The sequence below is a fragment of the Aulonocara sp. 'chitande type north' Nkhata Bay genome, linkage group LG8 (genome assembly GCF_057382095.1).
Source record: "Aulonocara sp. 'chitande type north' Nkhata Bay isolate Kocher_YH1m ecotype deep benthic linkage group LG8, A_spYH_male_GT1.1, whole genome shotgun sequence".
Taxonomy (NCBI): Eukaryota; Metazoa; Chordata; class Actinopteri; order Cichliformes; family Cichlidae; genus Aulonocara; species Aulonocara sp. 'chitande type north' Nkhata Bay.
The window spans coordinates 20,503,215-20,530,596 of record NC_141351.1 but is presented as its reverse complement, the minus strand read 5'-3'; the positions used below and the strand labels follow the sequence as shown (position 1 = coordinate 20,530,596).

Sequence of the window (27,382 nt, the reverse complement as noted above, 5' to 3'; positions counted from 1 at the left end):
AAATGAATCAAAAGTTAAAAGTACAAAAGTACACAACTAAAAGCTTTTTAACACATTGGACAGAATTAAATATATTTTAAATATATTTTAATTTTATGTACTGAGTTTATTTGTGTCAATGTTTCTTCAGCTGGTCATTACTTTGCAAAACCCCAGTAACACAGTCAGATGAGAACACTGGCTAGGTGGCACTACCGCCTTGTTTAACATCGCCTCAGCCTTTTTTCAGTGACTAATATTCACCATGACAGTTAACCCATGTAAACAAGTACATTACACTCTTCTTGCCTATGTATTGAGGCAGCTGCATGAATGGGTCGGCCTTGCAGATAAAACAAAACAAACCCCAAACGACTTTTGAAACCGAGACTACGTGGGCAAGTTCAAAGCCTTCAAAAAAAAAAAAAAAGAAAAAAAAAGAAAAAGGAAATGCTTTGTCTACGCTCGGTAATAACGTTTAAAATATCTATCGGCGCAGATGTAGAATGCAGGAAGCAGCAATGTGTCCTGCAAATAACGGATGTGTTATTGGCCACGGAGATTTGACGTGAGTGAGGTGTCACTGGGTCCTATCGCTGGTTGAACGAAAAAGACCGCGACTTCAGTTTTATTATTTTTCGTAACGAAACGGTAAGTATCCATATTTTATACTTTACAGATACATTTATTTAGTGTAAAAAGCTGCCTCTGGACTGCTTTATTAGGGATTTCCTTTTAGTGGAGGGGGAGGGGTTTAAAAAATACGGAAAAAAAAAACATTCGGGGCGTCCGTCTTTTTTGTATAGTGTGCCACCACAGCCTCATTAGGTTAAAAAGAAATCATAATTTTTTTTAAATATATTTTTTAAAATTATATGTTATGTTTTTTTCTTCCTCTTCCTTAGAGTAGCATTGCGTATCGCTTCTTCCTCGGAATGACTGCTTTTTTGTAGCGGGAATGAAAACCACACCACTCACTGTAACATAGTAGCTACAATTAATGCACCTCCGCCAAATATTGTAAATGAAGATCGTATTCGTTTAATGGTCAAAGAATTAGGAGCAGACGGGCACTATGACCCATGCATTCCCCCCTCCATGCAGCAGCAGCAGTCTGCCGCTACCAGAGGACCAGAAATCTGCAGCTCACAGAATGAAGAGATCAAAATGATGCTGCCTCTAAAAAGGGATTAAACGTAAGCAATCTGTCGTCAGCTGCGGTAAATCCGCGGCTCATTACTCTTCTGTTTTTCTGTGCAAACATTTTCAGTAACTAATGCAATTATCTGAGAAGGTCAGGCTCGCATTGTTGTAACTGCAAACGAGCTATTGACAGATGCATCGCGCTCACTTTCTCCGCTGCACTAGACGAGAATTGCAGCGGATGCAGGCAGGCCTTTAATGCGATCTGTTGTTTTTGTTTCTCTCCATCTGCCGGTCTAGTCTGGGCGCCACCTCGCTGGGATCGGCTGCTGGTGGATAATACAGATTTGCCACCGGGAGTTGAGAAAGGAGACATGCCGTCGTTGAGCATCAGTTGCGACGCTTGACTGACCATGATGAAGACCGAATCCACATCCAAGAGCACCGGCTCTGGCTCCACGCTCAGGAGCCCATCCCCGCACAGGAACGCGTACGAGGCGGGGATGCAGGCCCTGAAGCCCGTTAAAGACAATGCTGCAAATGGGGACATGCAGGAGGGCCCCCGAGGGCGCAGGTACGGCTCTAATGTGCACCGTATCAAGAACATGTTCCAGCAGATGCAGACCACATCCCCGGCCGACGCAGAGGGTGAGGACAACGCCAGGATCGCCGACAAATCGGTGCGCCTTTCCCTGCCCAGAGCCGGTAGCCTGAACGAGAACGTGGATCACAGCGCGCTGCTGAAGCTCGGATCCACCGTGTCCGAGCGCGTCAGCAAGTTCGACACAAAACCGGAGAATGGGCACCAGCGGGCCTCCTCGCCCAGCTACTCCAAGCTACAGGAGACCCGCCGCATCTTTGAGGAGAAGCAGCAGCAGGAGAAACTGCAGCAGGAGAAGCTGCAACAGGAGAAACTGCAGCAGGAGAAGCTGCAGCAGGAAAAACTGCAGCAGGAGAAGCTGGCTACAACCAGGGTGTTATTGAAGGCAGATAAGGCCTCGAGCTTTCAGGATGGCAGGTTGGATATGGTGGCCCGTTTTAATGGCAGCACAGAGTCCCTGGACAGCCTGGACACTAGTGAAGCAGTGTCCCCTACAGTCAGCCAGCTCAGTGCTGTGTTTGAACGGGCAGCCGAGCTCCGGAACAACCTCCACCGTCTCTCCTCTACACCACCACTCCCTTCCAGAGGGGTCAGCACCAAGGTAGGCGTGTTGAATTCCAAGATAATCACAAAGAGGGTCAGTGCCTTTGCATCAGGCAACCAAGGGGATGAGATAAGCATTCAGAAGGGACAGGAGACACCTCCAAGGGGCTCCAGAGGAAGGGTGACTCCTCCATCTGAAAGCGTTAATGGTGGCCAGTGTGCCCCAACTACTGAACTTTACAGTAATGTAGGAGAGCCGAATGAACAGAGAGAAAAGACCGTTTCAGATGCAGGTGTCGAGGCCAAAGTTGATGTTAAACCTGAGGAACACTCTGGGACCAGCGAGCCCAGCAGCACAATACTGCAAGGTGACATCCACATGTCGGTGCAGAATGGAGAAACTGCCTCAGAGAAGCGAAGCTCTCCAAAAAGTGCCGACATGGTCAGGCAGGATGGGGACAAAAATACAGAGGAGGAGGAAGACAGGACTCTCAGAGAAGAACAGTCGGGCCGGGACTCTGTGGATATCAGTACCTACAGTGCGGTGGGGGAGGACTTTGAAGGAAGCCAGAAGGATGAGGAGGAAGACGAGGGCGATGACCGCTATGAGCCAGAGTCCAGCTGTGTGGAGATTTCAGGGCTGCCTGTGGAAGAGGATCCACCCCCTTCAAGAAAGATTCGCTTCAGCACAGAGTCCATCCAGGTGAGGAAATGTGAAGTGTAAAAACACCCTGAATTAACAGAAAGAACTGTAGCTAGAACACGGAGGTGTTTGCTGTCACATTGTACCCCCGAACCTTGTTTATTAATCAGGCTTGTGTGCTGATTTCTGAATTGTAACTATGTTGTGGTGTGGGATTTTCTTTTCATCCTGTGTCTTTAGAGGCTTGTTGAACTTGACCTTAAAGCTTATCTGCTGTGTTACAGTCATAGCCAGTGCCGCTGTCAGCTTTTTTAATGAACTCGCTCAGCCTCTGCCAGTGTCACACCAGTGCTGACATTTTGATTTTAGCCTGTTTCAACACAGGGCTTTGCACACTACTAACACCCTCCTCCCCAGCAGCCAGTTGCTAATGGATGGGCCTGCATTCCTACTGTGCAGCTGACACGGGCCCCAAAAGTGCCTCAACTGAAATGCAGCAGGAGCTGCATTTCAGTTGCCTTTTTTTGGGGGGGGGGGTAAAACAGACCTGGCAGGCCTGGATAATTATCCCCATTTTTAGAGAAGTGGATATTGTACTGTGGAAAATGAAAGGTCATCGGATGCTGTATTTGTGATTGTGTGTGAGATAAAGACAGAGGAAGTGAGAAAAAAAGAGCACTGTAATCTCTTCTTGGACCGGTGCAATGAGAGAATAGGACAGACGAGAAGGAGGAGGAGGACGAGTTGATTTGAAGTGTCTCTCGTTGTCTGGGGGCGGTGTAATGATCCGGAGAGGAGCATCAGACTCTCTCCAGTTCAGTGTTGCTGCTTTGCTCTGCCTTGAGGTCCAAGGCATACAGCAACTCTGCAAGCTAAAGTGGGCCCTGACACTTTGTGTCACACACATTACTTCTCACAGAAAGGCTCTCCTGTACCATTTCATAGCTTGTCAAGTCCAAATTTTCTCTTATCGCTGCACATTGTCCAGAACCATCCAGTTTCTGCAACCTGACATTTGAATATTATAGTTTAAAAACCAACCTGACATAGATACTAACAACATATACATCAAATATTGGAATTAATGAAAGACTGCTAAGGACTGCACATATATGTGTTGGATCAATGCAGATATTTCTAAGCTAAATAAGCTAAAGAAAACAAACTGAGAAAATAAGCTTTTGGGATTATAATGACAAATATTGACAATATAAAATTAAAAAGTGTACAATTAAAGGCCACCAGTGGTGCTCTGGAAGCTTTGTTTTTGCACCTGCTTTCTACCTTCACAAGCTCATACGAGTGACATTATTAAATATATCCAGTGGTTTCAAACCATTTCATCGAGAAACAGTTGTTCGTGGTAATGAACCCAAAACTGTAGCAATCTGTCAGATAACGGAAGAGAAGATTACTGAAGAATATAAACAACACAAGTTATGGAATATACTTGAAAAAAAAAATCAGCTCTGCAGATGTTTGTCAGGCCTCAAGGATGCACACAATGCACTGTGATCCAGTGAGAAAGACTCAGTGAAGCATAATTCTGTGTGTAATGCAGTGTTTTATGCACATTCCAAAAATTTGGAGAACGTCTTTTCATGTACGGTAACTGACACAAGTGTGAAATCTGATTGTCTACAAATTACTAGTTATTCTGTTAAAGGTGAAATTAGGCCTAACATTTTAATGGTAGAAAACAAGCTTTCGTTTATAATGTTAGAGCCCTGATCTGGTTTGTTAATCTTCCAGCACTAAAGATTCTTTTCCAAGGACATATCCACCCACCTTGGAATGGTCAGAGTCAGACACACTGATTAGACTGGCTGATTTGAAACAGTGCACATTCAAAAAGAAGAACCAATCAAAAACAATGCTCAAACTTTGAGAGGAATGGAGCCTGTCTGGAGAGACAGTGCTTTATTAGCTATGTTATCCTAGATGGCATTGCACTGGATTTGCTGACTGGCTTTTTCTGGACATATGTCAAAAGAAGGAATTAATGCACTGAGAATAAAGTGCAAAGCAGTAAAGAATAATGATATATTCTACATGTGGAGTAAGCCTTCTTGTGTAAAGAATATAACCCTTAGTAATAATGGACAATTTGATTGGTAACTGTAATTTCATTACATATTGTAACCAATCACAGTAACATTAATTGAGACATTAAATTACATAGTTACTCCCGAACAGCAATTATACCAATAGTGATGTGTGATTATGTGTCACTATTAAGCTCTAATATATTGAGCAAATGCCTAGAAATCAGCTTTGTCCCATAAATCACATACAAGTCATTTGTGGGCTTGCTGTGCCTGTCATGCAAGTGCAATAGAGAAGAAAACACACTTTCAACATTATTTTATCCTCATGAGATCAAGCGTGGTTACCAGGAGGAGGCATTATCTACGGTGTGATAAAAGCTGTAAGTCACGACTTTGATAAAGAGGAGAATTTCGTTGTGACCCTGCAGCGGTCAGTGAAGAAAAAAAACCTCCTACTGAGTCCTTTCACACTGTATCAGTGTGGCCTTTGTTATGGAGATTGATGCAGGGGTGGATGAGAGTAAGGGGGATGCGAGGTCAAATGGGAGGGGCGTTATTATGCAGCTCAAATGTCATGCGAGTGCATAACAGCCAGCTCTTAAGTCACACTGTCACTTAGTTTCACTGCCAAACAGGAAGTGCTCATTTTTAGCGCATATTTCTCGTCTGAGCAACAGTGCAGCTTTTGGTCACAATTAAGTCTTGTTGTGGTGACAGCGGTTGGACGTCTGCATGCATGCCTTTCTCTGTCTCCGATTCATACTGATTGTTCCCCTCCATCTGTCTGTCTTTCTGTCCGTGTCCTCTCAAAGTGGCAAAAATAGCAGATCTGCTTCGGGTAGAGTTCACACTGCATTCTTTGTTTGCTCCTCCTCACACTCTTTCTCCTGCTCCTTCTTTTCTCCCTTTCGCTCTTTGTCACCAGTCTGCTGCTGCTAGTAAAAATAGCAGCATTGTTATCATCACAGACCTGCCTCGCTTTTCAGGACCGCCTCTTTTGTCGAACACAGGAAGCTGCTTCTCATGTCTTATTTATTTCTTTAGCTTGTTTGTTTTGACTCAATTCTATATTACTCGGTGTATTTAGCCTGACCACTTAGCCCCCTAGCTTGTTGTGATTTTTAATTATTTATCCCACTGTGCAGGGGGAGCTTTTTGCCCCTCAAAAAAGAGAGAGATAATCTCCACTAGATTTGGGCTGTGTCTCCTCCAATCCAGGAATAAGCAGATTTATTTGCCACCTTGCTTACCCCTCACCTCACCTACTCCTAAACATTTTGTCCTTCTGCACCACCAACCTGGACTCTTTCTTCTAGGTCTCTGCCTACGCTCCTCAGTCTCACCAGCCTGCTCAGAGAACACCTATGATTTTCTTTCACACTGTGTTATTAACACAAACGATGACTGTACTTATAAGGTAATAAACAGAGGGTGTTGAATTTTGACAAACATAGAAGGAGGTGTTGCTGCTTTAAAGTGTCTGCCACAAAACACAAAATACAGACTACCCTAAATGCACCACAGAGATATCCAATAAGGGAACTGCCCATGAAGAGGTAACCATATGTTAAGGTATCCTCAAACTGTCTATCACTTTGACTCAGCAGGCCTGCAGTATTTCATACAGTGCATTACTCACAGCCAGGAGGAGTGGAAGACCAGACAGATTATCAGCAAGGTCAGACTGCCCCACTTCTCGGCCCTGCACTGGTTGGTGGTGGGCTGCAAGCATTTATGTGATGTGCCCACTCGTTCAGGTTACTGCGACAAGCCACATTACGCAACGTCTCGCTCATGATGTCTGAAACTGTTTTGTCTTGTCCCGCCTGCCATCATCTTGTCCAAAAAATGACAGGCGTTGGTTACAGTGACATGTGAGGTGCCAACCGTGCTGTATGGATGGCTGAACATGTATATTTGTCTTTCTCAGGCTTTATTGGTCCTGTAGTTAGGATGATTGTTATTTTATGTTTTTATTAATACCAGAAAATATAGAATGGAAGAATGGAAACGGTTTTCCTCCTTGAGTAATGGTGCTGCTAGTTAATATGCTTTTAAAAGAGGTTTTTTTTCACAATTCCTTGACTGGTTAAGTGAGAAAAGGAAGGCTGGAAAAAAGACATGCTGTGGAAGAGAGCCAGCGATTAATAACAAGTAATAATTAAATGCAGAGAGATCTATTAATACACAGTGAGTGAAAAAGGCGACTGAAGAACAAATACTCAATGCATCATGGGAATCCCCCAGCAGCCTACACCTATCGCAGCATAACTAAGGGAGGATTCAGTGTCACCTGATCTGGCTAAACTATATGCTTTAGCAAAAAGGGAAAAAAACCCAAACTAAGTCTGTATGTAAAAAAGAGCCATAGGGATACAAAAGAAAATGTCATAACAAATGTAATCAGTATGATATGGTAACATAATAAAACATATACCCAACATAAACACAACATAATAAAATATATATAGTTACAGAGTTTAGTTGTTGTATCCTTCTGTATAGTGTAATGCCATTCAGCCCTCTGTGCTGACCTTGTTTTCATATTGCCGTGCCTCTCTCCAGCGTTAGCGCTAAGCCTAAACATGACTGCTGACCAAAAATTGTTCTGCCAAAATTGATGGGCTTTGGTGCCATGCAAACATTACTATGACGAGCTGACCATATCCATTTTATTGTCAAGAGAAGACTGGTCAAACGTGATCGCTGCCAGAGCCACATCCTTATTTTTTGTCTGCATGGTGCACATCTGGCATGTGGATTAACCCCCAATTTTAGTAGGATTTAGAAGCAATTACCTGCCACTTGTTTAACCTATGTTAGTTTAGATAGTGGCGTCATTAATCTTTAGGAGGAAAAGTGTAACATACGCTTAATTTTGACAGCTTTATTAAGCATGGATTAATTACTGCGCACATATTCGTATACAGGGAAAATTGAGGCATTCATATATCAGTGCATGGTAATGAACTTTTGCATTTAGCTAGAAATTGAGAAAACTGTACGTCGCACATGCAAAGCCTAGTATGAGCAAAAAAATGCTGGAAAGCTTTTTTTTTTGTTTTTTTTGCTGAATGCAACGAGAGTGGAAACACTCTTTTAGGAAAAACCAGTGGCACCACCTACACACATCCTATTCGCTCCATCCAAAATTAGAACAGTTTTTGGAGTCAAGAGGGAAAGAAACAGCAGTTGACGTGCTGCTGTGGGCAGTGGGGGTGGTGGGGTGTGGGTTACGGGCTTGCTAGTTAACACAACAGCGTTATCCAATCACACTGTAGCCAGAGGGGCATCAAGATGCAACCACACTGGAGCAGAGCAGAGGCATGGCGTGGCAGCTGTATCATTTTGCCATTTCGGTGTCACGACAACAGCGTTGTAAAATGGTTGTCGTCACTTACTGGCTGCTTTTTAATACCCTTTACAATCCCAAATAGGTGCTCTGTATAGACACAAACACAATCTCTAAGCTGGTGAGTGGCTGTAGTTTTCTGCCCATGGAGCTTTTGTAGGACATCCGAGGCGGCTGGTAGCAGAGGGAGGGAGGAAGGGAGTTTCCTGGCCATCTGTTAGCTCCTCTGACCTACTATCTGCCACAACTGGAACAGCGTCCTTCTCTACCACACCCCCCCTCCCACCACACTGCCTTTAATCCCAATGTTTGTCTTCCCAAGATAGCCACCTCACTGTTCGTAGAGTTCATCTACAACTGCGTGCTTAGGTAAAGCGAGGTCAGAGGTTGTATCGTGGAGAATCTCAATTAGTCTGTCTGTAAGGAGGGAGATAGACTTCCTGCTGGAAGCGAGAGGTAATTCTGTCAGTCAAGGATGATACTGTAGCTTGACTTATAGCATGGCCAGTTTCTCCAATAGCTGCAACGCACAGCACAACTACAGTGGTGATCATTTATTACAATTGCAGTAAAATAGAGTCGCTCAGTCTTCTGTCTTTGATGTTTTGCAGTATCATGGGTGTAAATTGAGGGCTTCACAGACCATCAGCTGTGACCTATTGATCTTTAAACTCAAGGGGTGATGCAGTGCCACGTGAAAGTGTCACACTGGTGCTCAGAGGTCTCTGTTGTTGTTTTACACTCTGTTACTTGCAAATAGTGTATTTTTTTGGCCGCTTAATCCACATTCTGTTAATCCGTCTAAATACAAAGGTAACCTAAATCAGAAGTCATCTGACTTAAGTTCTTCTCCCATGCTAACTATTGTGAGTTTAAATCTGATGGGATTCACAGAGTAAAGTGTAACAGCAGTGTATCTAATGGTTTTAGAACTGCTGAACCTAATTAGTCTTTACTCCATTCCTTTTTTGATTGAGTGTTTTATTTACAAAATAGTGTAAAATACAGCAATTTGTCTACTTTGGAAGTTGGACCCACTAAATAATGAGCATTTATGGATATTTATAGGTTTTGTGGTCAGTTAAATGAAAAGCCCAGGACAATGGGAACTATGCTTATTTGCTTTTTTGTCTTTTCTTTTCTGAGTGTTACATGAGAAGATTGGTAGATTGATACCGTTCATGCCTGCAGGGTCAGTATGAAGCCACAGCCAAGAGTTGGTTAGCTTAGCATAAATGTAAATGGTAGAAAAGAGAAAGAAAAAACTATCTGGGGTACCGTCTGCAGCTGCTCAAGAAGCAGTTTTTAAAAATATTCATGTGTTACTACTTTATTATGGGGCCATAATTGTGGTTTCTAGTTTTTGTGTTCAAGTAAGCAAACCTGCTGCTGGTCATAACTTTATATTCAGTACCCAGATGTCACAATGTTTTTCCAAAAATACTAAAACAAGTGGCAACCTCCATGAAAAATGCAACTACTGTGGAACTGAGTAATCATAAGATGGCCGGTTCAGGCTCACTGTAAAACTGAGTCAATCCCAATAAAGTGCAATGTTAAAATGGCTAGTTTCAGCTATAAAAGTAACATCTTTACAGCCTGGTACCAAAACAAGTCCCTCACAACAAATATTGTCACTTCCACCTTAAAAAACAAAAAAACAAAACAAAACAAAAATCACAATTACTGTATCCATCTTTTATAGACAGTATTTGTACTGAACTAATTCTTCCCTGAGAAACTAATAGAATAATTGACACTAACTGAACTCTAAAGCAAATTGTAATTTTTATGCCATAATTAGCCCCCCCCCCCCCCAAAAAAAAAAAAAAAAAAAAATCAAAAGAAAAAATCATCCATGTCATTGCTTGCGTGATCTGACAGTGATGGGGAGAGATTTAACTCAAGGCGATTACATTTTAAACTCTATTGTTATGGGTAAGGACAGCCCAAAAGTAGGAGCAGAAGCTTGTACAGTGCTCAATGATGTAAGAGAATACAATGATACTGAATAAATTTAAGAGAGGAGGGGCTGGTTACATTTCAAAGGAGCTGTCAGAAAACTGACAGGCTCTTTACTGTGGGGTTGCCACGGAGACGGGGCCCCATACTGTAGGACTGAAGAGCAGCACGGAAGCTACGAGATGCTACTTCTGTAACACAGATGGACAAGCTAAACAGGCCGGCGACATGCAAGAGTTGCATTGAATAAAGCAAACCAAGGCTTGAGGAAACAGTGTGAAAGTGTTGCAGAAGAGGGAACAAAGATTGTGGAGAGAAAAGTTGATAAAATAAATCAAAGAATGTGTAAAAGGAGAAGGTCCAGCACTGAATTAGTGTAGCCAGCGGAGCATGCAAGGTGGTGCATACATAATCACCCTGGAAGACTGAAAGTGAGGCTTTTAAAGATTGGGCTCTCTCTTTCTCCCTGTGTGTGTGTGTTTGTGTCTATGTGAGGCCTGTGAGCAGCAGCTGCAGAAGGCCTCCATTAGCATGCTGGGGGTGGTTATGTAAACTGTCATGCTGTTAGACCAGAGTGAATGTGGGAAGTTGAGCCCTGAAAACAGAGGCCCCTGTCTTCATAAGAGCAACTTCAGTGGTTGTGATTGATTTTTATTTATTTATTTTCTCATTAGTCTGTTTGATACAGATGACTGCTGTGAAACAATACAGCTCGGACTAAATGCTGTGGCTGTCTCAGTTGAAAATGTCAATACATTTGAATTGCATTATGTCCGCATTAACAATGTTGGTGAGTTATTATCGAACCATGAAGCCATCTTGTCTGTCTCAGCTACTTACGCATCCAAAACCTCTAAGTAGTGATCTTAAGCTTTTTTCAATCCATTAAATTGCTGTCCTCAATGGAATGATGGAAATCAGTGAAGGTGATTTAGAAAGAGTCATTTCTCTGAATAGATCATATTAATTTTAACTTGTGTTAGCTTAAGCTGGATTTTCTAAAGAAATCAAACAGAAATATTATATATAAGCTTACTGACCACTGTGTGTGTGTCTAACTTTAGCTCAGTGCCATGTGGACATGGTTTAGAGCTCCAAATAAGTATCAGAGTGAGAAAGAAAGGTGATTTAAGTGGCTATGAACGTGGCATAGTAGTCAGCTGGTGGTGGTGGAACATAAAACTGTTAGAAAGGAATTTGAGCACCGGTGCAAGAAATGTGGGGGAGAAAAAAAATAATACTCAGATTAGAGTCAGTTTCCTGTGAGTAATGGTCCTGTTTCCTCCAGTACTTCCTCTCTTGCCTTTCTGTGACTCTGTAAGTCATCTTCCACAAAGCACGTGTAACTGATATTAACTGAACCGTTCAGTAGTTTGAATTTAAGTATCTGTAGTCACGTCATTCTGCAATCTGCCCACTCTTTTACCTGTTAATACACAAATGCAATAAAAAGTAAAAAAAAAACCCCAAAATGAATCACTGCTCCTCAGGGTGCACAGGAAGTGATTCTGGTGACAGCAGCAGTTACTATATTTGGAGTATGTGCAGGAAGAGTGATAAGACACAATGGCTCCAAGGAAAAGAAAGACTTGTCTAGAAAGAAAGGATATCTATCTATCTCTCTATATCACAGAGGCCAGTTATAAGGAGGTTTATTAGGCAACAATGACAGTGGCGTGAAGCGTGGATATGGCTGTGCGATAAAACCAAAATCTCATATCCCGATATAAGACATTTATCGTCCTGACAAGGATATAAATCACAAAAATGTAATATTTTCTGTAAATTCTGTGAATCTCAGGCATCTCGACTTGCGTGAAGTTTTTCCAGTTGGGCGTCCTTTACCTGTGTTTTAACCATGCATGAAACTATACATTTTTAGACATAAGTTCTTTCAAAGTTTGAGCCTAATGTTTATTTTTAGCACCTGACGGCTCTTTTTTGCTTCTCATCCGTAAACTCTCTGCATACTCTTTCCCGTGATTCAGTTTATTTTGAAAAGTCTCAACAGGATCTTGAGCTTTATTGTGAAAGGCTTACGTGGAAAACAAACAAGCGGACTGCAGTTTTGTTGCTAACGACAACACGTAAAAACTGGCACTTGTCCGTCCATAGTGTGGTTATTTTAAATATAAGAGAAAGATAGAACTTTAAGAAATTTATATAGCTACTACAGTGACCATCAAAACGATGAAAAAATATTGCTGTAAACAAACGATAGCATAATAGGAAAGATAGACGTTTTTATATCGTCATTCGATATATATCGTTATATCGAACAGGCCTAAGCGTGGATCTAATTTTTGCCAAGAAAACAAATAATTTGCCATAATTTTGAACATTTTCTTTTCAAAACAAAAAATCCCAAAACAACTGTGACTCACAAATGTCCCGTTTCAACAACAAACAAATTCTGAACAGGAATAGATGCTAGCAAAAATCTGCTCCGCCTTGCAGAGACTTGATGTAAGTGTGATTCTCAGTCTGATCTTGTCCCTGTCTCATCCTACAGGTGTTTGCCACCTATTCCAACGAGGACTATGACAGACGCAATGAAGATGTGGATCCAATGGCAGCGTCTGCTGAGTATGAGCTGGAGAAAAGAGTGGAGAGGCTGGACCTATTCCCTGTGGAGCTGGAGAAAGGTATCAGAACTAAACCCTGTTTTTTTTCTAACCAGTCGAGTATTTATACAAATTCTTTCTGTAAAATCTGCACTTTACTTCGGGCATATAAATAATTCTAAGCATTTACTGTACTTTGACTTGCCTGAGGCTTCTTTGCACCTTGCTAAGAAAGAGAATACAAAAAACCCACAAATGTAAGGTTCTGTATTTGAATGATCAAGCTCCCATTTGGCTCCCATCTCCGAAGCAATTAAAAAAAGTCCTGCTTTAAAAGACCTGCAGGGTTCACCAGCTGCCTTCTGCTCTCCCCAATGACTTACAGATTTGCAGTATCCATGTAACATCATAGTGCATTTCTATGTGTGTAGAAGACTTGTGTATAGGGCAGATTACGTGGGTTACCATATGTAGCAGTGTTCTTTATAGGTGTTGCGGTGTGCACGCTCTACATTAATTAGATCATGATAGAATAGAAGCTGAAATAAAAAAGAAACAGTGCTTGAAAAAAAGAATACGCTAAATCAGCACATAACGCCTCTGGGAGGAATCTAGGTGTTATATTGATTATCATCTAACTTTGACGTCACAGACGTCAACAAAACTAATGTTTTATTTTTTCAAGATCACATGAAGGTCAGAGCTTTTTTTTTTTTTTGTCCTCAAGGTACAAAGAAACTTATGCACTAAAACTCAGTTGTAGTTTGCACAGAATGCTGATGTCAGGTTGAAAATCCCCAAATTCAACAGACGAAAAAGCTTATGATGCGTCATCGTGACATAGATTGGGCTTTCTTTAGAAATCTTAAATCCCAACTATGTGGTAACACAAACAAACAAACAACAACTAATCTTTTTAACCTCTCACATATCAAGAAACTACAGTTACAGTTTTTAGTGTACCTTCCTTGTTGTTCCTGCATTCATTCTGACTTTCAGTTACATATTTCTACTCTTGAACTCTATTAGAGTGCATTTGCGTGACTCATCGTTACCATTATCTATCTCATATTAGCCCTTGGTGCATCCCCTCAGTCAATCCTCAGTCTCAAACGAGCCATTCTGGTTTCCTATCCCCTCACTTTGCACAAACAGAAGGTTTGAACAGAAGGCACCTGTAATATGTGTTCGCTTTTTTCTGACTTATAATCCAACACTTTAAGCTGATATTTATTTTTTACAATATTGGTTTATTATATATTATGGTAAGCAAGTCATTTTAAGGTACCCTGTGGAGCGTGCTGGTAAACTTTGCTGGTAACCATACATGGTTTCTATATGATTAAAGCTGCCGCAAATGTTGGGGGAAGCAAATGTATAGCCTTGAGGACACGAGTTGTGTTAAACTTAATTTAAACTTTACTTAAAATTAAGCGAATATAATTAATAAAAAACTACAGTGCACCTTTGAGTGGGTTTAAATTATAGAGGATAGCAAACAAAGGTTCACTAACTAATTTATTAGCGCACAGCTGAAGAATTATTAAAATTTAGCCTCTTCTACAACCACTGAAAGCAGCTATATTTCTTTTTGCTATGCCATAATAACACATTCATAGACTGTACATTAAAACATGGACATAGCCACACTGACTTCAAGCGCTGGGTCATGAATTCCTGTTTTAAAAGATCGATTTGAGCATTGTGACTGTTGCTATCCCGTCGTTCTGAAGTCAGAAGTGAAGAGAGGTGGAATGTTATGTTGTTAGCTAATGTTAGCTATCTTGTGGCCATTCAGACAACTGCAGGTTCTGTTACTTTTGTGTTGGCTGCATTTTCAGTCCCAAAGGTTGCCTCTTCAACAACAAGTCTGTTACAGACAGATTACAATACCAGTTTGGTAACAGCAAGCCTGATTTCTTTCAGACGGTGACGGCCTGGGCATCAGTATTATTGGGATGGGTGCAGGGGCTGACATGGGCCTGGAGAAACTGGGCATCTTTGTGAAGACTGTCACAGAAGGAGGAGCAGCACACAGGGATGGCAGGTATGTTTCTTCGTACTTTAAATATTCCTGATATGATTAAAAAAATGTACTGCAGAACTGAAACATCGCAGGTCAGAAATTAAGGGAAGTTGAACAGGCCTTTGTTTTGTAAATCAAATGTCACCTTGAGGTTATCTTAGTAGTTGTAGTGTTAGTTCCAGGAGTGGATTCCTTATTGTTCCTCTAAATTCTAAGCCTTTAAACTGTCTGCTTCAGGATCCAGGTGAACGATCTGATTGTGGAGGTGGATGGGACCAGTTTGGTGGGAGTCACCCAAAGCTTTGCCGCCTCTGTACTCAGGAACACCTCAGGAACCGTTAAGTAAGTCTCTCTGACTAACCAATTTGCTTTGAATCACTTTTACATCACAAAACAAACCTTTTTTCTTTTTTGTAGACAAGTAGAAGTTGAAGTAGAAATGCTAGTTTGCTATCAATTTCAGTTTTACTGATATATCTCGACAATTTTATGGATTTTGTTAAGACTTTCACAAAAGGATCCATTATAGTGTCTTCGGGTGTCCCCTGAATCTTCCCTTTTAGCACCATTTTAAGTAAAAAAAAAAAACTGGTGCAGTCAAACTATGATGCACAACTTTTTGCATCAGCCTACTCTGGTTTATTGTCTATTCTAGTACAAATGGGACCATCATTTACAAAATAGGACAGCATACTTTATTGAATACAACTTAGAACTGCAGCATATATGTACCAGAAATGTTATATTGAGGTCATAAAAGGAAGTGCAATGTGCTATCTTTTTCTAGTGGCAGCTAATGGAGTTGCCCCCTACTGGCCATTATAAAGAAAGCAGGGGCAGGGTATTTCCTTATTGGCTTTTTTTGACTCATTTGCAATGTACTTGACCTGGAAGTTGGAGACACATACTTGGTACTGAGTTGAATGCATTCTGGTAATAAAGTTGCTCCCTAGCAAGATAGATCCATTCATGCATCACTATCAAAACAGTGCATTGCATGTTTTTTTGCCCCTTAAAACCACAGATGAGGAATATTCACAGAGTACTGGGTTATTTAATGAGTCACAAATACATATCAGCAGTAGTACAGTTTTACTGCGGTTTACGTGCATTACCACCACCTTGAATCATTAGGTCGGCGTTCTTAAATTTCCAAGTTGGAAGTGTGAAAATTCTGACTAGGAACTCAGATATTCCAACTGCAAATGTAACGCACTGAAAGCTCCTAAACATCAGACTGTTGTCAGTAAATTGACTTTCTAATGTTAGTATTTAAAGTACTTCCATACTTTTAAAGTAATATAGATTTAAAGTACATTAAACTACTTTAATTTGTGGTCTTTGTTAAATGGTCTTGTATTTTTGTAGCTACTATTTTGTGGTTTTCTAAATGCCTTAGCAGTGACCAGGATATGTGTTTTCATTGCTAGTTGCCCTGACATTAAGCATTCTTCCTGAAGGAGATGATTTCCTTTTGATATTTACCCACAGCACATTTTTTCACACAAAGCTTACTTCTACCACATCCTGCCCATTCACTTCACCAGACTTTAGATTTATATCGCCAGTCTCCCAGGGTCGTGATTATACCCTTTAGTATTGAAAAGCTCCTTTTAGAGACATTCGGTATAAAGTCCAAAGGTTCCACATCAGAGCCACTGAAAACAGTTATCAGGAACCAAAACACTTTGTATCAAAAGTATAATTTCAAAATGCCAAGGGTCTATTTGTAGCCTTTGCGCTTTGGATTTTTGGTATGGCTCACTGTTCCCGTGTGCTTCTTTTGTCATCCATGCTCATTCATAATTCAGGGTTTAGTGGTCTGCGCTGTTGGGATAATTGCTAGTGTTGTGTGACTTGTGAAGATCAGAGACCTCCATAGATAGCTCATACATTATAGATCTGCTGCAGTGATGGCGAAGGGCAATAGAGCTCCGACCTATTCATAAAACAAACGTCACGCAGACAAATAGATTGGGACAGGAAGTGTGTTTATGAGCATTTAATTACCTCTCAGTGCTGCAGAAATTGAAAGGCTACAGTGGCTGGCTTAACAACCATCTGTGGCTTTGTCATGATTCGCTGTCCTTTACCCAGTTTACCATTTGTGAGCGTCAATCAAGAGAAAATATAGTGTCTGTAATGATCTGTACAATGTGCTAAAAGAGAGGACGAATTGAGGGTTTGATTCGTGCACCCAAGAGGGTAACTATGTAGAGAAGATCTTTGTTAGAGTGTAAACAGGAAGCCATTTTCTGTTATCAGAGAGCCAGCGCATTCCAGCTACATTAATACATTATGCTATACTAACTGAAGAATGAAAACATTCACTGCCTAAAGAGCCGGTGTTTGTGCTCCTCAGTGTTCAGAACAAAGAAGAGGCCAACATGTATTATTTAGCATATACATACAGCATCATAGCATATATATATGGTTTTGTCATAGTTTTCTGTTCCTGGCTGAGGTGGAATAATATATGCCTAAATGCAGGTTTGTGATTGGACGAGAGAAGCCGGGTGAACAGAGCGAAGTGGCCCAGCTCATCCAGCAGACCTTGGAGCAAGAGCGCTGGCAGAGGGAAATGATGGAGCAGCGCTACAACCAGTACATGGATGAACAAGAGGTTAGAGGGCAATAAGATTACTGAGGTTACTAATGAAGCGTCTAAAGACAAAACACGTTGATTATCATCTCTGTAAGTCTGTGAGGAAGGGGGCACATTTCTTCCCACAGATAATCCCTCAGTTGATGTTTTCATGATGGTGGTGAAGACTGTTATCTAACACATGATTCCCCAATCCCCTCTTAGTTAAAATCAGGTGAAAGCATATGATTCACATCCTTTTTATACTCATCAGTCCATTCAGTGATCCTTCCTGCGCTCTAGGTGGTGGACTTTGTAAGCGAGCATGCCCATCAGGGTAGTAGTGTTATATCACCGGATAAAGGCGATCACTCAGAACAACTTTGAATTGATTTGTAGGGATTCCTTCCTCTTAAGTGGCCAAGTGAACCAAAACCATGCCAGGAAACTGTCTCCCCCCCACAGCGTAACAAAGCTACCACATCCCATCACTGTAGGGATCAAAGCATAAAAACTTTGCTTGCGCCTGGTTTATCATTCTTTAACTGTGATGGAGCAACATCTGCACATGCACAGTAGAGAAGTGAGGGTGAAGTGCTTACTAATCCAGCTTCACCCCTCCCCTCTGCACAAATACAAAAAAAATGGGACATCAGATATTATTTAACCACTGCAGATGACGCACAGTCCCACACAAGCTGAGCTAACAGAGCAAAGACATCAGTAAACAGCCTCACAGTTAAGCACAAAGTGCTACCTTAAAATCCTCACATAGCCCTCTAGGATATTGGTTTCCCTGTAGGATTAAAAAATATGTGATTATTTTTATGAACAGTGAAAAAGAAAAAGCCACACTGTGATATCCAGTGTATTATAAACATGATCAGAAAATATGCTCCGCTCAGGGTTGTGACTAAGCAGAGGGACTTTTTTGTGCCCTTTAGTTTGTCAATGATGCCTCAGATTGTTTCGCTTTTCATTCACATACACGGAACAGGCTCAGGAACTGTCTATGGTTTCATTAGAATAACAGAGAGGAAGTTCCTCCATTCATGGACAGTAAGAAGATTAGGTGTGGAGTTGCGTAATGAAAAGTACAGGCGCCTGCTTGAGTTGTGCACCATCTAGTGTCTATTTGGCGTCACAGCACAAGAGGACGACACCATCAAGACACTCATCAACACTCTACCTTCTTGTTTCCTTTAGCATTATGTCCAAAAATTAATTAAACAAATTTAAAGAAATATATTTGGTTTTCTCCAGGAATTGCATAAATTGAAAACCCTCCTGGAAACCAATATGTGCAAAAACTATATTTTAGCATTGGAAACATTGACAGATTCAAATTTTGTTTTCTCTGTGTAAATCGTATCACTTGAAAGAGTTTGTTTACCTGCAAAGGAGAAGGACAACAAACTTTAATCTCACTCACTCTCCAGCTATACATGCACTTTCATCTATATATATAAAATATAAGTCATAAGCTCTCCTTTTTTTTTTTCTTTTCTTGATTTTTGCCTATGAACGGGGTCCTAACCTTGACCATATCCCTGCAGGGTGGGGAATACGGCACAGATGAGGAAGAGGATGATGATGAGGAAGCTAGTCCACCGTATCCCACTGCGATCGAGGTGTTTGACTTGGCGGAGAACGAGGACATGTCGCCTCTGGAGACAGACCCTGAGAAGCTGGCCCATAAATACAAAGAGGTGAGCCATGAATGTCGTAATTACAACATTTCTTCTTTAATCAAAACTTTTTTCACTAATGCACCTTATATTTAGAGATGTGTTTAGAATAGTAACACTGGGATTTTTTTTATAGCTCCAAATAAAACACGCTGTCACCCAGGCTGAGATCCAGCAACTGAAAAGAAAGGTAATTTAAAGTGAATATTATCATGATATTTTATGTAATGGTTCTATTAAGAATAAGCAAAAGAGCATTTCTTATCTTTAGAGTCAGAGGAGTGTGTCCGTTTACATCATCATGTGATTGAAATGAATGAATCACGCTTTCTTCCAGCTGCACCACGCAGAGCAGGAGAAGCAGCGCTGGCGTATGGACAAGGCCCAGCTGGAGCAAACCCTGCAGGAGAACAAGGAGCGAATGGAGAAGCTGGAGGGCTATTGGATGGAGGCTCAGAGCCTGTGCCAGGCAGTGGATGAGCACCTGAAGGAGACGCAGGCCCAGTATCAGGCCCTGGAGCGCAAATACAGCAAAGCCAAACGTCTGATCAAGGAGTATCAACAAAAGTAAGACCGTTTAACTACATGTACAAAAGCCCGAGAGAGTTGTGAGATCAGAGTGCCAATGCTGTTATCCTCTTCCTTTAACAGGGAGATTGAGTATCTGAAGAAGGAGACCCAGCGCTGTGCACAAGTTGGGGCTGAGGCCAACCTTCTGAAAGAGGAGTCAGGGCAACTCCAAGAACAGGTATACGAGGTGCCTCAAGGCAGTGTGTGCACATTTAATCTTTACATCTAGCAATTAATATAATATTCCCACAACAACTGTGTGCTGGTAGGTTTGCAGAGCATTTTGTAAAGTGTTCAAGAGTAAACACCACTTTGCTTGATCCAGACCAAATCTGATCTTGAAACTTCTATTAATCAGAATTGCTTGTGGTTTCAAGATTTTCTTGAAACCACAAAAATGTCTTGGGGAACTTGGAGAAAGTGTGATGAAGTTGAAAGAGTTTATGTATGTTATCATTGAGCTGCTGTGTGGTTGCATTACTAGGAAAGTGCATGTCAGGTTACGGTGTAGGATTTCAAAAAGGTTTGAAGCAGAAGTATAATGCAACGGAAAACCTTGTTGCTGATTTAGAGGTTAAGGTTGATTTTATTGCATTAAAAACCCAACATCCCATACAGAGCTTCTCTTCGGTCTAGTTTATCCTCCTGCCTCCCTCCAGCAATTTAAAACTTGCACTAGATTCATTCATAAGCAAGACCTCCTTCTGATTTTCCAATATTGAAATGTTGATATTTGCTTGTAAAAATGGCTGTAAAAAAACTGTTTTCTACTATTAAGGGAGGAGTCTTTGTACCTTTTATAGTGCTGTCATTTAGCTTTTAATGCTGTCGTTATTTTGCTTAGGATTAAAACCGTTGATGGAAAGAAGCTTTTGCTAAAGTTTATCTGTAGTTCCTATTTTTTCCCTGCTTGTTAGTAGAAAACAGAATACATGAGTGTAAATGAGAGGGAGATGGGTGTAACAATGAAGCAGCAAGCCATAGAGATATTGTTCCTGTGTGCCTCTTGACAAAGCATGCTGAACATGGAGCTGCCAAGCAGGAGGATAAAAAGAAGACCATAGAGGAGGTTCATGGATGTAGTGAAGGAGGACATTCAGAGGGTTGGTGTGACAAAGCAGGAAGCTAAGGATAGGATGCTATGGAAGAAGATGATCTGCTGTGGAGATCAATGGACCAACTGAAAGCAGAAATGCACAGCAGAACACATCATCTCCAAAAAATACAAAAACAGTACGAGTCACATTCCAGCAGCGCTTCATTGTTTTAAGTGCATTTTCCTCTCTTCTCTTTTAGGTGGCTGATCTGGAGTGCCGAGTGGAGGAGCTGAAATCTGAACCATTATAAAAGCCTTTTCTAATAAATATAGAACTTCACCCGACAAAGGAGTGTTTTAAGTACTTGCAACGAACTGCAGGGTATCTCGTGTGTCCAACTTGAGCTTAATTTGTGGTCGCATACTGTATGTGCCCTCAGGCTTTGTATTTCACCCACTTAACCCTTTTAACCATGTTTTTCTGTTGGCATTTATGGGAAGAAGAGCAGTTTTATCATCACAAACGGACTCCGTAGATGTACTGTTCCTTTTTCATTCCTTTTTCATTCAGTATTTTCTCCCTTAATTTGTGATTCTTGTGAAAGCCCAGGCTGTTGCTTTTCAATTGCCAAAACAAAACAAAAATCCTTTCTTTCTTTCGCTTAGTTTTGTGACATTTTTTTCTGAGTTTGTACAGATGTGATACTGTGTGGTTTAACAATCAGTTTGGTTTGTAAAAAATTTTAATGTGCATAACATTTAACATAATATAAACTAATGAGAGTCGAGGGTCGTATATTTTGCGTGGCAAAGATGTGTAAATTGGATGGAGACCGCACTGAAGACGACAACACATGGTGCTTCACTGGATTGGAGTAATAAACGGGAACAAGTCTGACGTGTCTTTGAAACTGTACAGTATCCCAACCTTCGTAGGGGTCTCGTCACATAACCTTTAGAACCAACTGCTGCCTACCTTTCAGACGTGTTTGTGTATTTTTTACACATTAGGACTCGCGAACAAGCGACTAATCCTCTGGTTTCAACCCCTCACTTCTATCAAAAAGAAAAAAAAAATAGAAAAAAGGAAAAAAATGGACCACGGAAACAAGCCTCCACAACTGCTGTGCCACAAACAATGGATATCTCTTCCCTCCCCTTCAAATGGATGTTGTCATGGACTTGTAGAACTGGAATTAGTTAGGACTACTGATGTAAGAAACATTACTGGACTGGGAAGTTAAAGAAGCCGTTACCAGCAGCAAAGTTTTAGATTTAAGGAGCTCCTCTCTAACCAGCAGCTGCACTTGACACCGCTGTGTGTAGCACATGGAAAACACTGCCAGGTTTCTACCTGTTTCAGTTTACGCACAGTTTAAATGAAACTGAGTTTTACTTGTGTCAACTGTCATACCAGTATGTTTGTATAGTTCAGGTCAGACTGAAATATTTTAATTTTACTTAATATTTATAATATAGTCAAGTTGGAAATATGAGCTAACAAAGGACAAATAGTGACAAAAGCAATGCAAAAATTAATGTCCAATAAACAAAGTTATACTGTGTCATGTAAAAAAAACAAGAAAAGACAAAAAAAGTAGTAGATCTGACTACAAAAACAAATTTAAGACTACTTAATTGAAGAAAAAAAACAGGCATGGTTATGAGTATTTTCATAATATTAAGGCTTGTACAGTGCACATGCTTTGCATTGTATGTTTTGTGGAATAAATGGTCAACAGTGATGGTTACGTTGGTTGTTTATTTTTTAGTGCAGTTTGACACTCAAAGACAAGTATTTGTTGGTGTTTTTCCTTTTTTAACTAAAAAAAAAAAAAAATAACTAAATGCTTTACAAGAAAAATAAAAGAATGTTATGTACAGGACATTCAATAAGTCATCAAGTACACAAGCGGGAAAGTGCAATTTAGTTCACATTTAAGCTCCTGTATTTCATTTTAATTTAAAGTCTTCAAAAAAAATGCGATTAGACTAAATGTGCATCTTCTGATGGTGCCTCCTGAGATGATAGTTTCGGGAAAAGCTCTTCCCGCACTGAGTGCATTTGAACATTCTCTGTCCCAAGTGAAGCATCTGGTGAGCTTTGAGACTCTGCGGTCGGCTGAAGCTTTTGCTGCATTCGGGGCAGCTGTACGGTCTCACCCCCGTGTGCTTTCTCTCGTGTCTCTTCAGATCTCCCGACTGCCGAAAGCTCTCCCCGCAGTGGGTGCACAGGTAGGGCTTCTCCCCGGTGTGAGTCCTGAGATGTACGTTGAGCTGACCGACGTACGAGAAGCTTTTGCTGCAGTGAGGGCAGCTGTACGGCTTCTCGCCCGTGTGGATGCGCTGGTGCTGTTTCAGACCGTAGTGGTTTGTGAAGCCCTTTCCGCAGTCGTTACACAAGTACAAAACCTTCACTTGCCTGAAGCATGTGTGAGATTTGAAAGCTTTGGCAGTCATACAGTTCATGCCACAGTGAGGACACGTATATTCTTTTTCCCCCTCTTGTTCCTCCAGCTGATCCGTTAGGCTGTCCGACTCGCAGTGTGAAAGATACTCGACGGGATGGTGCCTTTTAATGTGTTTAATAAGATAGCTCTTCATGGTGAAAGAGAACTGACAGAAGGAGCATGGGAAGAGCTCAGACGTGCAGTGATACTTCATACAAGCGTTACTCTTCTGATGCTGTTTAAGGTTACTAGGTGTAGTGAAGACCTTACCGCAGCGATCGCAGCTGTAAGATTTGGCCTCTACATGTACCATCTGCTCGTGCCTTTTCAGGAAACCAGACTTATTAAAGGTTGCTCCACACTGGCCACATCTGTGCTGCCTCAAAGTGCATTTATGTGCTTTGAGGTCATCTGGGTTTCCATATGTTTGTTTACAGCGATTGCAGCTGAACCATTTGTATTTTTTTAACTTCCCATTTCGGACAGAAGCCGCCTCTGGTTCAGCGGAGCTCCTCGCAGGCTGAGCAGGACTGGTAGCTCTTCGTTTAGGCGCAATGAGCTTAGTTATGGCAGAAACTCTGAATCTAGCTCCAAATCTCTGAGGCCTCTGAGAGGGAGGATTCTGGACCGATTCAACGCTTTCACCGTCAGGCATTACATCGTCTTCGTTATTTTCAGCTGTGCTCTCATCAGAGTGATGTTCATTTATGTGCTGCTGAAGGTCATCCACTGAGGAAAACGCCAGTGAACATTCGCCACAGCTGAAGGGCAATATGTCGGAGTCCTCTGGATCCTCATTTGTTTTTGTTTTACTCTGTTTCTGGTGACGCTGCAGGTGTCTGGTCAGGTCATTGTACTGACCGAAGCATTTCTGACAAACAGCGCAGACGTACGGACGTATCCTCTCATGGACAGTCACCTTATGCTTTTTGAGGGATGATTCCTTTGTGAAACTCTTACCACAATCTAAACAGTTTGACTGGAGTGTTTCTGACTCACCTGCACAAGACTCAGGAGCCTCAGTTGTATCCATAGCTTCTTGTTGGTTCTCATTTTCATTCATTTTTTCAGATACAACTGAATCTCCTGCCTTTAAAAGTTCTGACTCTGGCGTTACACTCTCTTTGTTGCTGAGGACTTGCTTCTGATTGGAAGCTTTTCCTACAGCCTGCTTCCTATGAACTAACTGATGTCTGATTAAGCCAGATGCCTGGCTAAAGCTTCGCCTGCAACATGGGCAGCAATAGGGGCGTTTGTTGGAGTGAACACAAAGCTTGTGCCTCCTAAGATGAGGTATTTGCTTGAATGTCTTTCCGCAATCGTCACATGTTTTAGATTCAAGAGGATCAACAGACAGTACCACCAGTGATCCTGCAGCACTGGAGGCATTATTTTCTCCATCAGCTACTTCAGCACTTTCAGGCTGCGTGTGAAAGTATTCTGTGTGTCGCTGGAGGAAGGCTTTGGTGGTGAAAGACAACTGACAGTGGGCGCACAGGAAGATCTGAGTTGTACCGGATACAGTACTCTCTGCATTTTAGGAGAAAAAGGCGAAAACATCAACAAAAAAACAAACAAACTATAAATCAAATTTTTAAATAACACAGTCAGGAAAATTTTACATGACTATGGCTCTTACAACGATCACTTTTATGGACTATTGAGACTAGCAAAGTCAGGGTACCTGTTGCATTCAACTTCAAATACCACATCTGGGCCCAAGGATCACTAAAGTGGGCATGAAGTTTGCTGCTGGGCCACACCAAGAGCTCATCTCCAGTATTTATGGTGCGACAGCAGTGAAAGAGGATGCTACCTTTGTACTGGACTGCCAACAGATTTGCCTCATCTCTATGACGGGCATGGTTGACATACCTGTGTCAGGAGGGAGGAAAAAAAAAACATTTTCTAATAATGTACAAGCTGTACAAACTGTGATTTATTTCATAGAATATAATTAAAAATTAATTTTGTAATTCAACAGGAAACAACAGAAAAGAATTCAATACCTCATCCAGTTTGAGTATGATTCTTTGGCAGCATCAATGTAGTCATAGTCATCCTTATCTTTGTAAATCTGCAGTAAATTGGAATATTGTCACAAAATACACACAAAGAACAAAATATGCATCAAGAGGTTTAAACTTGTTTTATTGTTTGGGTTTAATACATCCCAGCTCACCTCCCATGAGAAGTCACTTGCCATGGCAATCTCCCTTGTTGTCACTTCCCCCTCAAATGGTCCAAAATGCATTCCAGGAGACACTGCAGGCCCATAATTTAGGACCCCAATCCCTGCACTGGGAATACTAGATCTGCCTATCATCAGGCCAAAAGGCAGAGTCAGGAGGGCCCTCTGCATGACGCCCATGTTTGTTGGAAAATCGAGAATAAAAGATGGGCCATTAATGTTGTCAGGATCACTCTGGTCCTGGAAGAGAGTCAGGCACTCCTCGCAATCTATAAAAATGTAAAAACAAGGGAAAAAAAACGGAAAAAAGCTCATCTGGGGTAATTTTTACTGGACATACCACAGTGACAAATTATCAGTCAAATATTGTCATTATTATTATTAAATATTAGTAAATCTTTGAATGAATGTGTATACACTGCAAATATTTGTGTAGGTTAGGTCCTCATGGGGAAGACCACTGCTAAGTCATCCATCTAACACATTCTACAGTTCAGCTCTAGTTTACAAATGACAAAAATGTGTGGCTCAGAAAGACATGTACTGATCTACAGGTGTGTCCCTATTAAAATCTAAAGAAGATATAACCAGACAGAGAGGTAGGGTTAATGGGATAGAAAACTGAAATGTGTAAGTTTAAAGACTACTGAATAAGACCATAGCAAAACACTTTGACTTTCATTTAAGCGTATTATATTTACTTAGCAATGGTCCTGGAGTTGTGGTCAGAAGTTTTGACACACTTATCACGGGCCTGAATGTCAAGTTAATTTTTGACTTTTAACATTTCTTTGAATTATTCGATTTCCAGGGTGAAATGATTGTACAGCATACATCTTTAAAAAACAAGAATTGGGCGCACAAGTTTATTTTGGATTTTCTCTAATCCACAAAGGGTTAAAAGTATACATACAGGTTCAAATAAATCCCTACCCCCATTTGGTTAAATGCCCTGTAACATGCTCGGCCAGTCTCTTTTGGCAGCGATGGACAGGCTTGTGACATATTTCTGGCTGGATATTAGTTGTACCTAAACTGCAATAGCAAAAGAGTAAACATGGGGTTTGCTTACAAAAGCCATCGTCACCATCTGGGTTTTCTCCCTGCCCCACAGCGTCCAGTAACTTCTGTATTGGCGTGTCTGCTGGCTCTAAAACTGGCATCACAAGAGGAACAAAGAAACTATTTTAAAGGCTATATTACAGCACTGAATGTCAACGTTATTTGTAATGTCATTATAGTGTACCTGCAGGGGGGTTGTTTTCAATGGGAATGCACTCCTCAGTTACAACCACCTCCTCGGTTGTCTCAACCCACTCCACGCTGCTGCTTCTGTCCGTCATGAGTAAAAACTGTGGATAGCTGGTGGGAATGATCAGTCTTTACGGCAGTTGCTTACACAGGATGCATGCACACTGTCAAAAACATAGTAACATGAAGCTACAGCTAGCATTAGCTAACATTATCTCAGCACGTTAAACCTCTTTAGCCTTTAACATTACAGCTATAATACTAACACAGACAAAAAAAAAGGACCAGTGGCAAAGGTACTACTCCGATAGCTAATAACGAAAATGTGGCTATCACAGCACAAAACATGACAAATGGCATTAATGCATGTGTAGTTAATAATATATAAAGAATAGAACTTTTGTACCAAGCTGACGTTCAACGGCTATATTTCTGGAGTTGTTTCGTAACTACCGTCCAAAACACGAAAGATTAAGCTGTTAGCGCATGACGCTTCACTAGAAACCACAACTAAAGTATCCGAACCCTAAGATACGGTCCCCCGGAAGAAAATAGAGCACACTTTCAGAATAAGAGTAAACGTTTCCTTCTTTTTAAATAAAAGTGGCAACGTTTTTCAAATATGTGCTGTTCTTCTACTATCGCTTCCTTTTATCGTTTTCACATATCAGTAATATATAAGGCGAGCATCCATAAACAAAAGTACACATAATGGTCCAAAACTCGACCAAGCTTCACGCCGATAAATTGC

General features: G+C 41.2%; 2 protein-coding genes across 7 annotated transcripts; one reads left to right on the top strand and one right to left on the bottom strand.

Annotated features, from left to right (window-relative positions):
• Positions 1 to 319: 319 nt before the first annotated feature.
• Positions 320 to 23,692, top strand: LOC147323679 (neurabin-2-like). 4 transcript variants are annotated; one of them, XM_086304194.1, is made up of 11 exons: positions 320 to 630; positions 1,423 to 2,969; positions 12,784 to 12,916; positions 14,762 to 14,882; positions 15,099 to 15,203; positions 17,352 to 17,484; positions 19,002 to 19,154; positions 19,270 to 19,323; positions 19,471 to 19,700; positions 19,785 to 19,881; positions 20,719 to 20,981. In XM_086304194.1, the coding sequence occupies exons 2-11, from the start codon at positions 1,536 to 1,538 to the stop codon at positions 20,830 to 20,832; spliced, it is 2,574 nt and encodes an 857-aa protein (XP_086160320.1). In that variant the 5' UTR covers positions 320 to 630; positions 1,423 to 1,535; the 3' UTR covers positions 20,833 to 20,981. The 4 variants fall into 4 exon arrangements, with proteins under 4 accessions (XP_086160320.1, XP_086160318.1, XP_086160321.1 ...); XM_086304192.1 differs by lacking the exon at positions 320 to 630 and adding an exon at positions 964 to 1,175; XM_086304195.1 differs by lacking the exons at positions 320 to 630; positions 20,719 to 20,981 and adding exons at positions 973 to 1,175; positions 21,000 to 23,692.
• On the bottom strand, positions 22,482 to 27,377 carry LOC147323678 (histone-lysine N-methyltransferase PRDM9-like). 3 transcript variants are annotated; one of them, XM_086304191.1, is made up of 7 exons: positions 27,038 to 27,377; positions 26,627 to 26,795; positions 26,453 to 26,536; positions 25,372 to 25,649; positions 25,199 to 25,266; positions 24,874 to 25,064; positions 22,482 to 24,719 (listed from the first exon to the last, which is right to left on the bottom strand). In XM_086304191.1, the coding sequence occupies exons 2-7, from the start codon at positions 26,721 to 26,723 to the stop codon at positions 22,732 to 22,734; spliced, it is 2,706 nt and encodes a 901-aa protein (XP_086160317.1). In that variant the 5' UTR covers positions 26,724 to 26,795; positions 27,038 to 27,377; the 3' UTR covers positions 22,482 to 22,731. The 3 variants fall into 3 exon arrangements, with proteins under 3 accessions (XP_086160317.1, XP_086160314.1, XP_086160315.1); XM_086304188.1 differs by having other exon boundaries at positions 26,627 to 26,742; positions 27,038 to 27,376; XM_086304189.1 differs by lacking the exon at positions 27,038 to 27,377 and having other exon boundaries at positions 26,627 to 27,024.
• Positions 27,378 to 27,382: the final 5 nt, after the last annotated feature.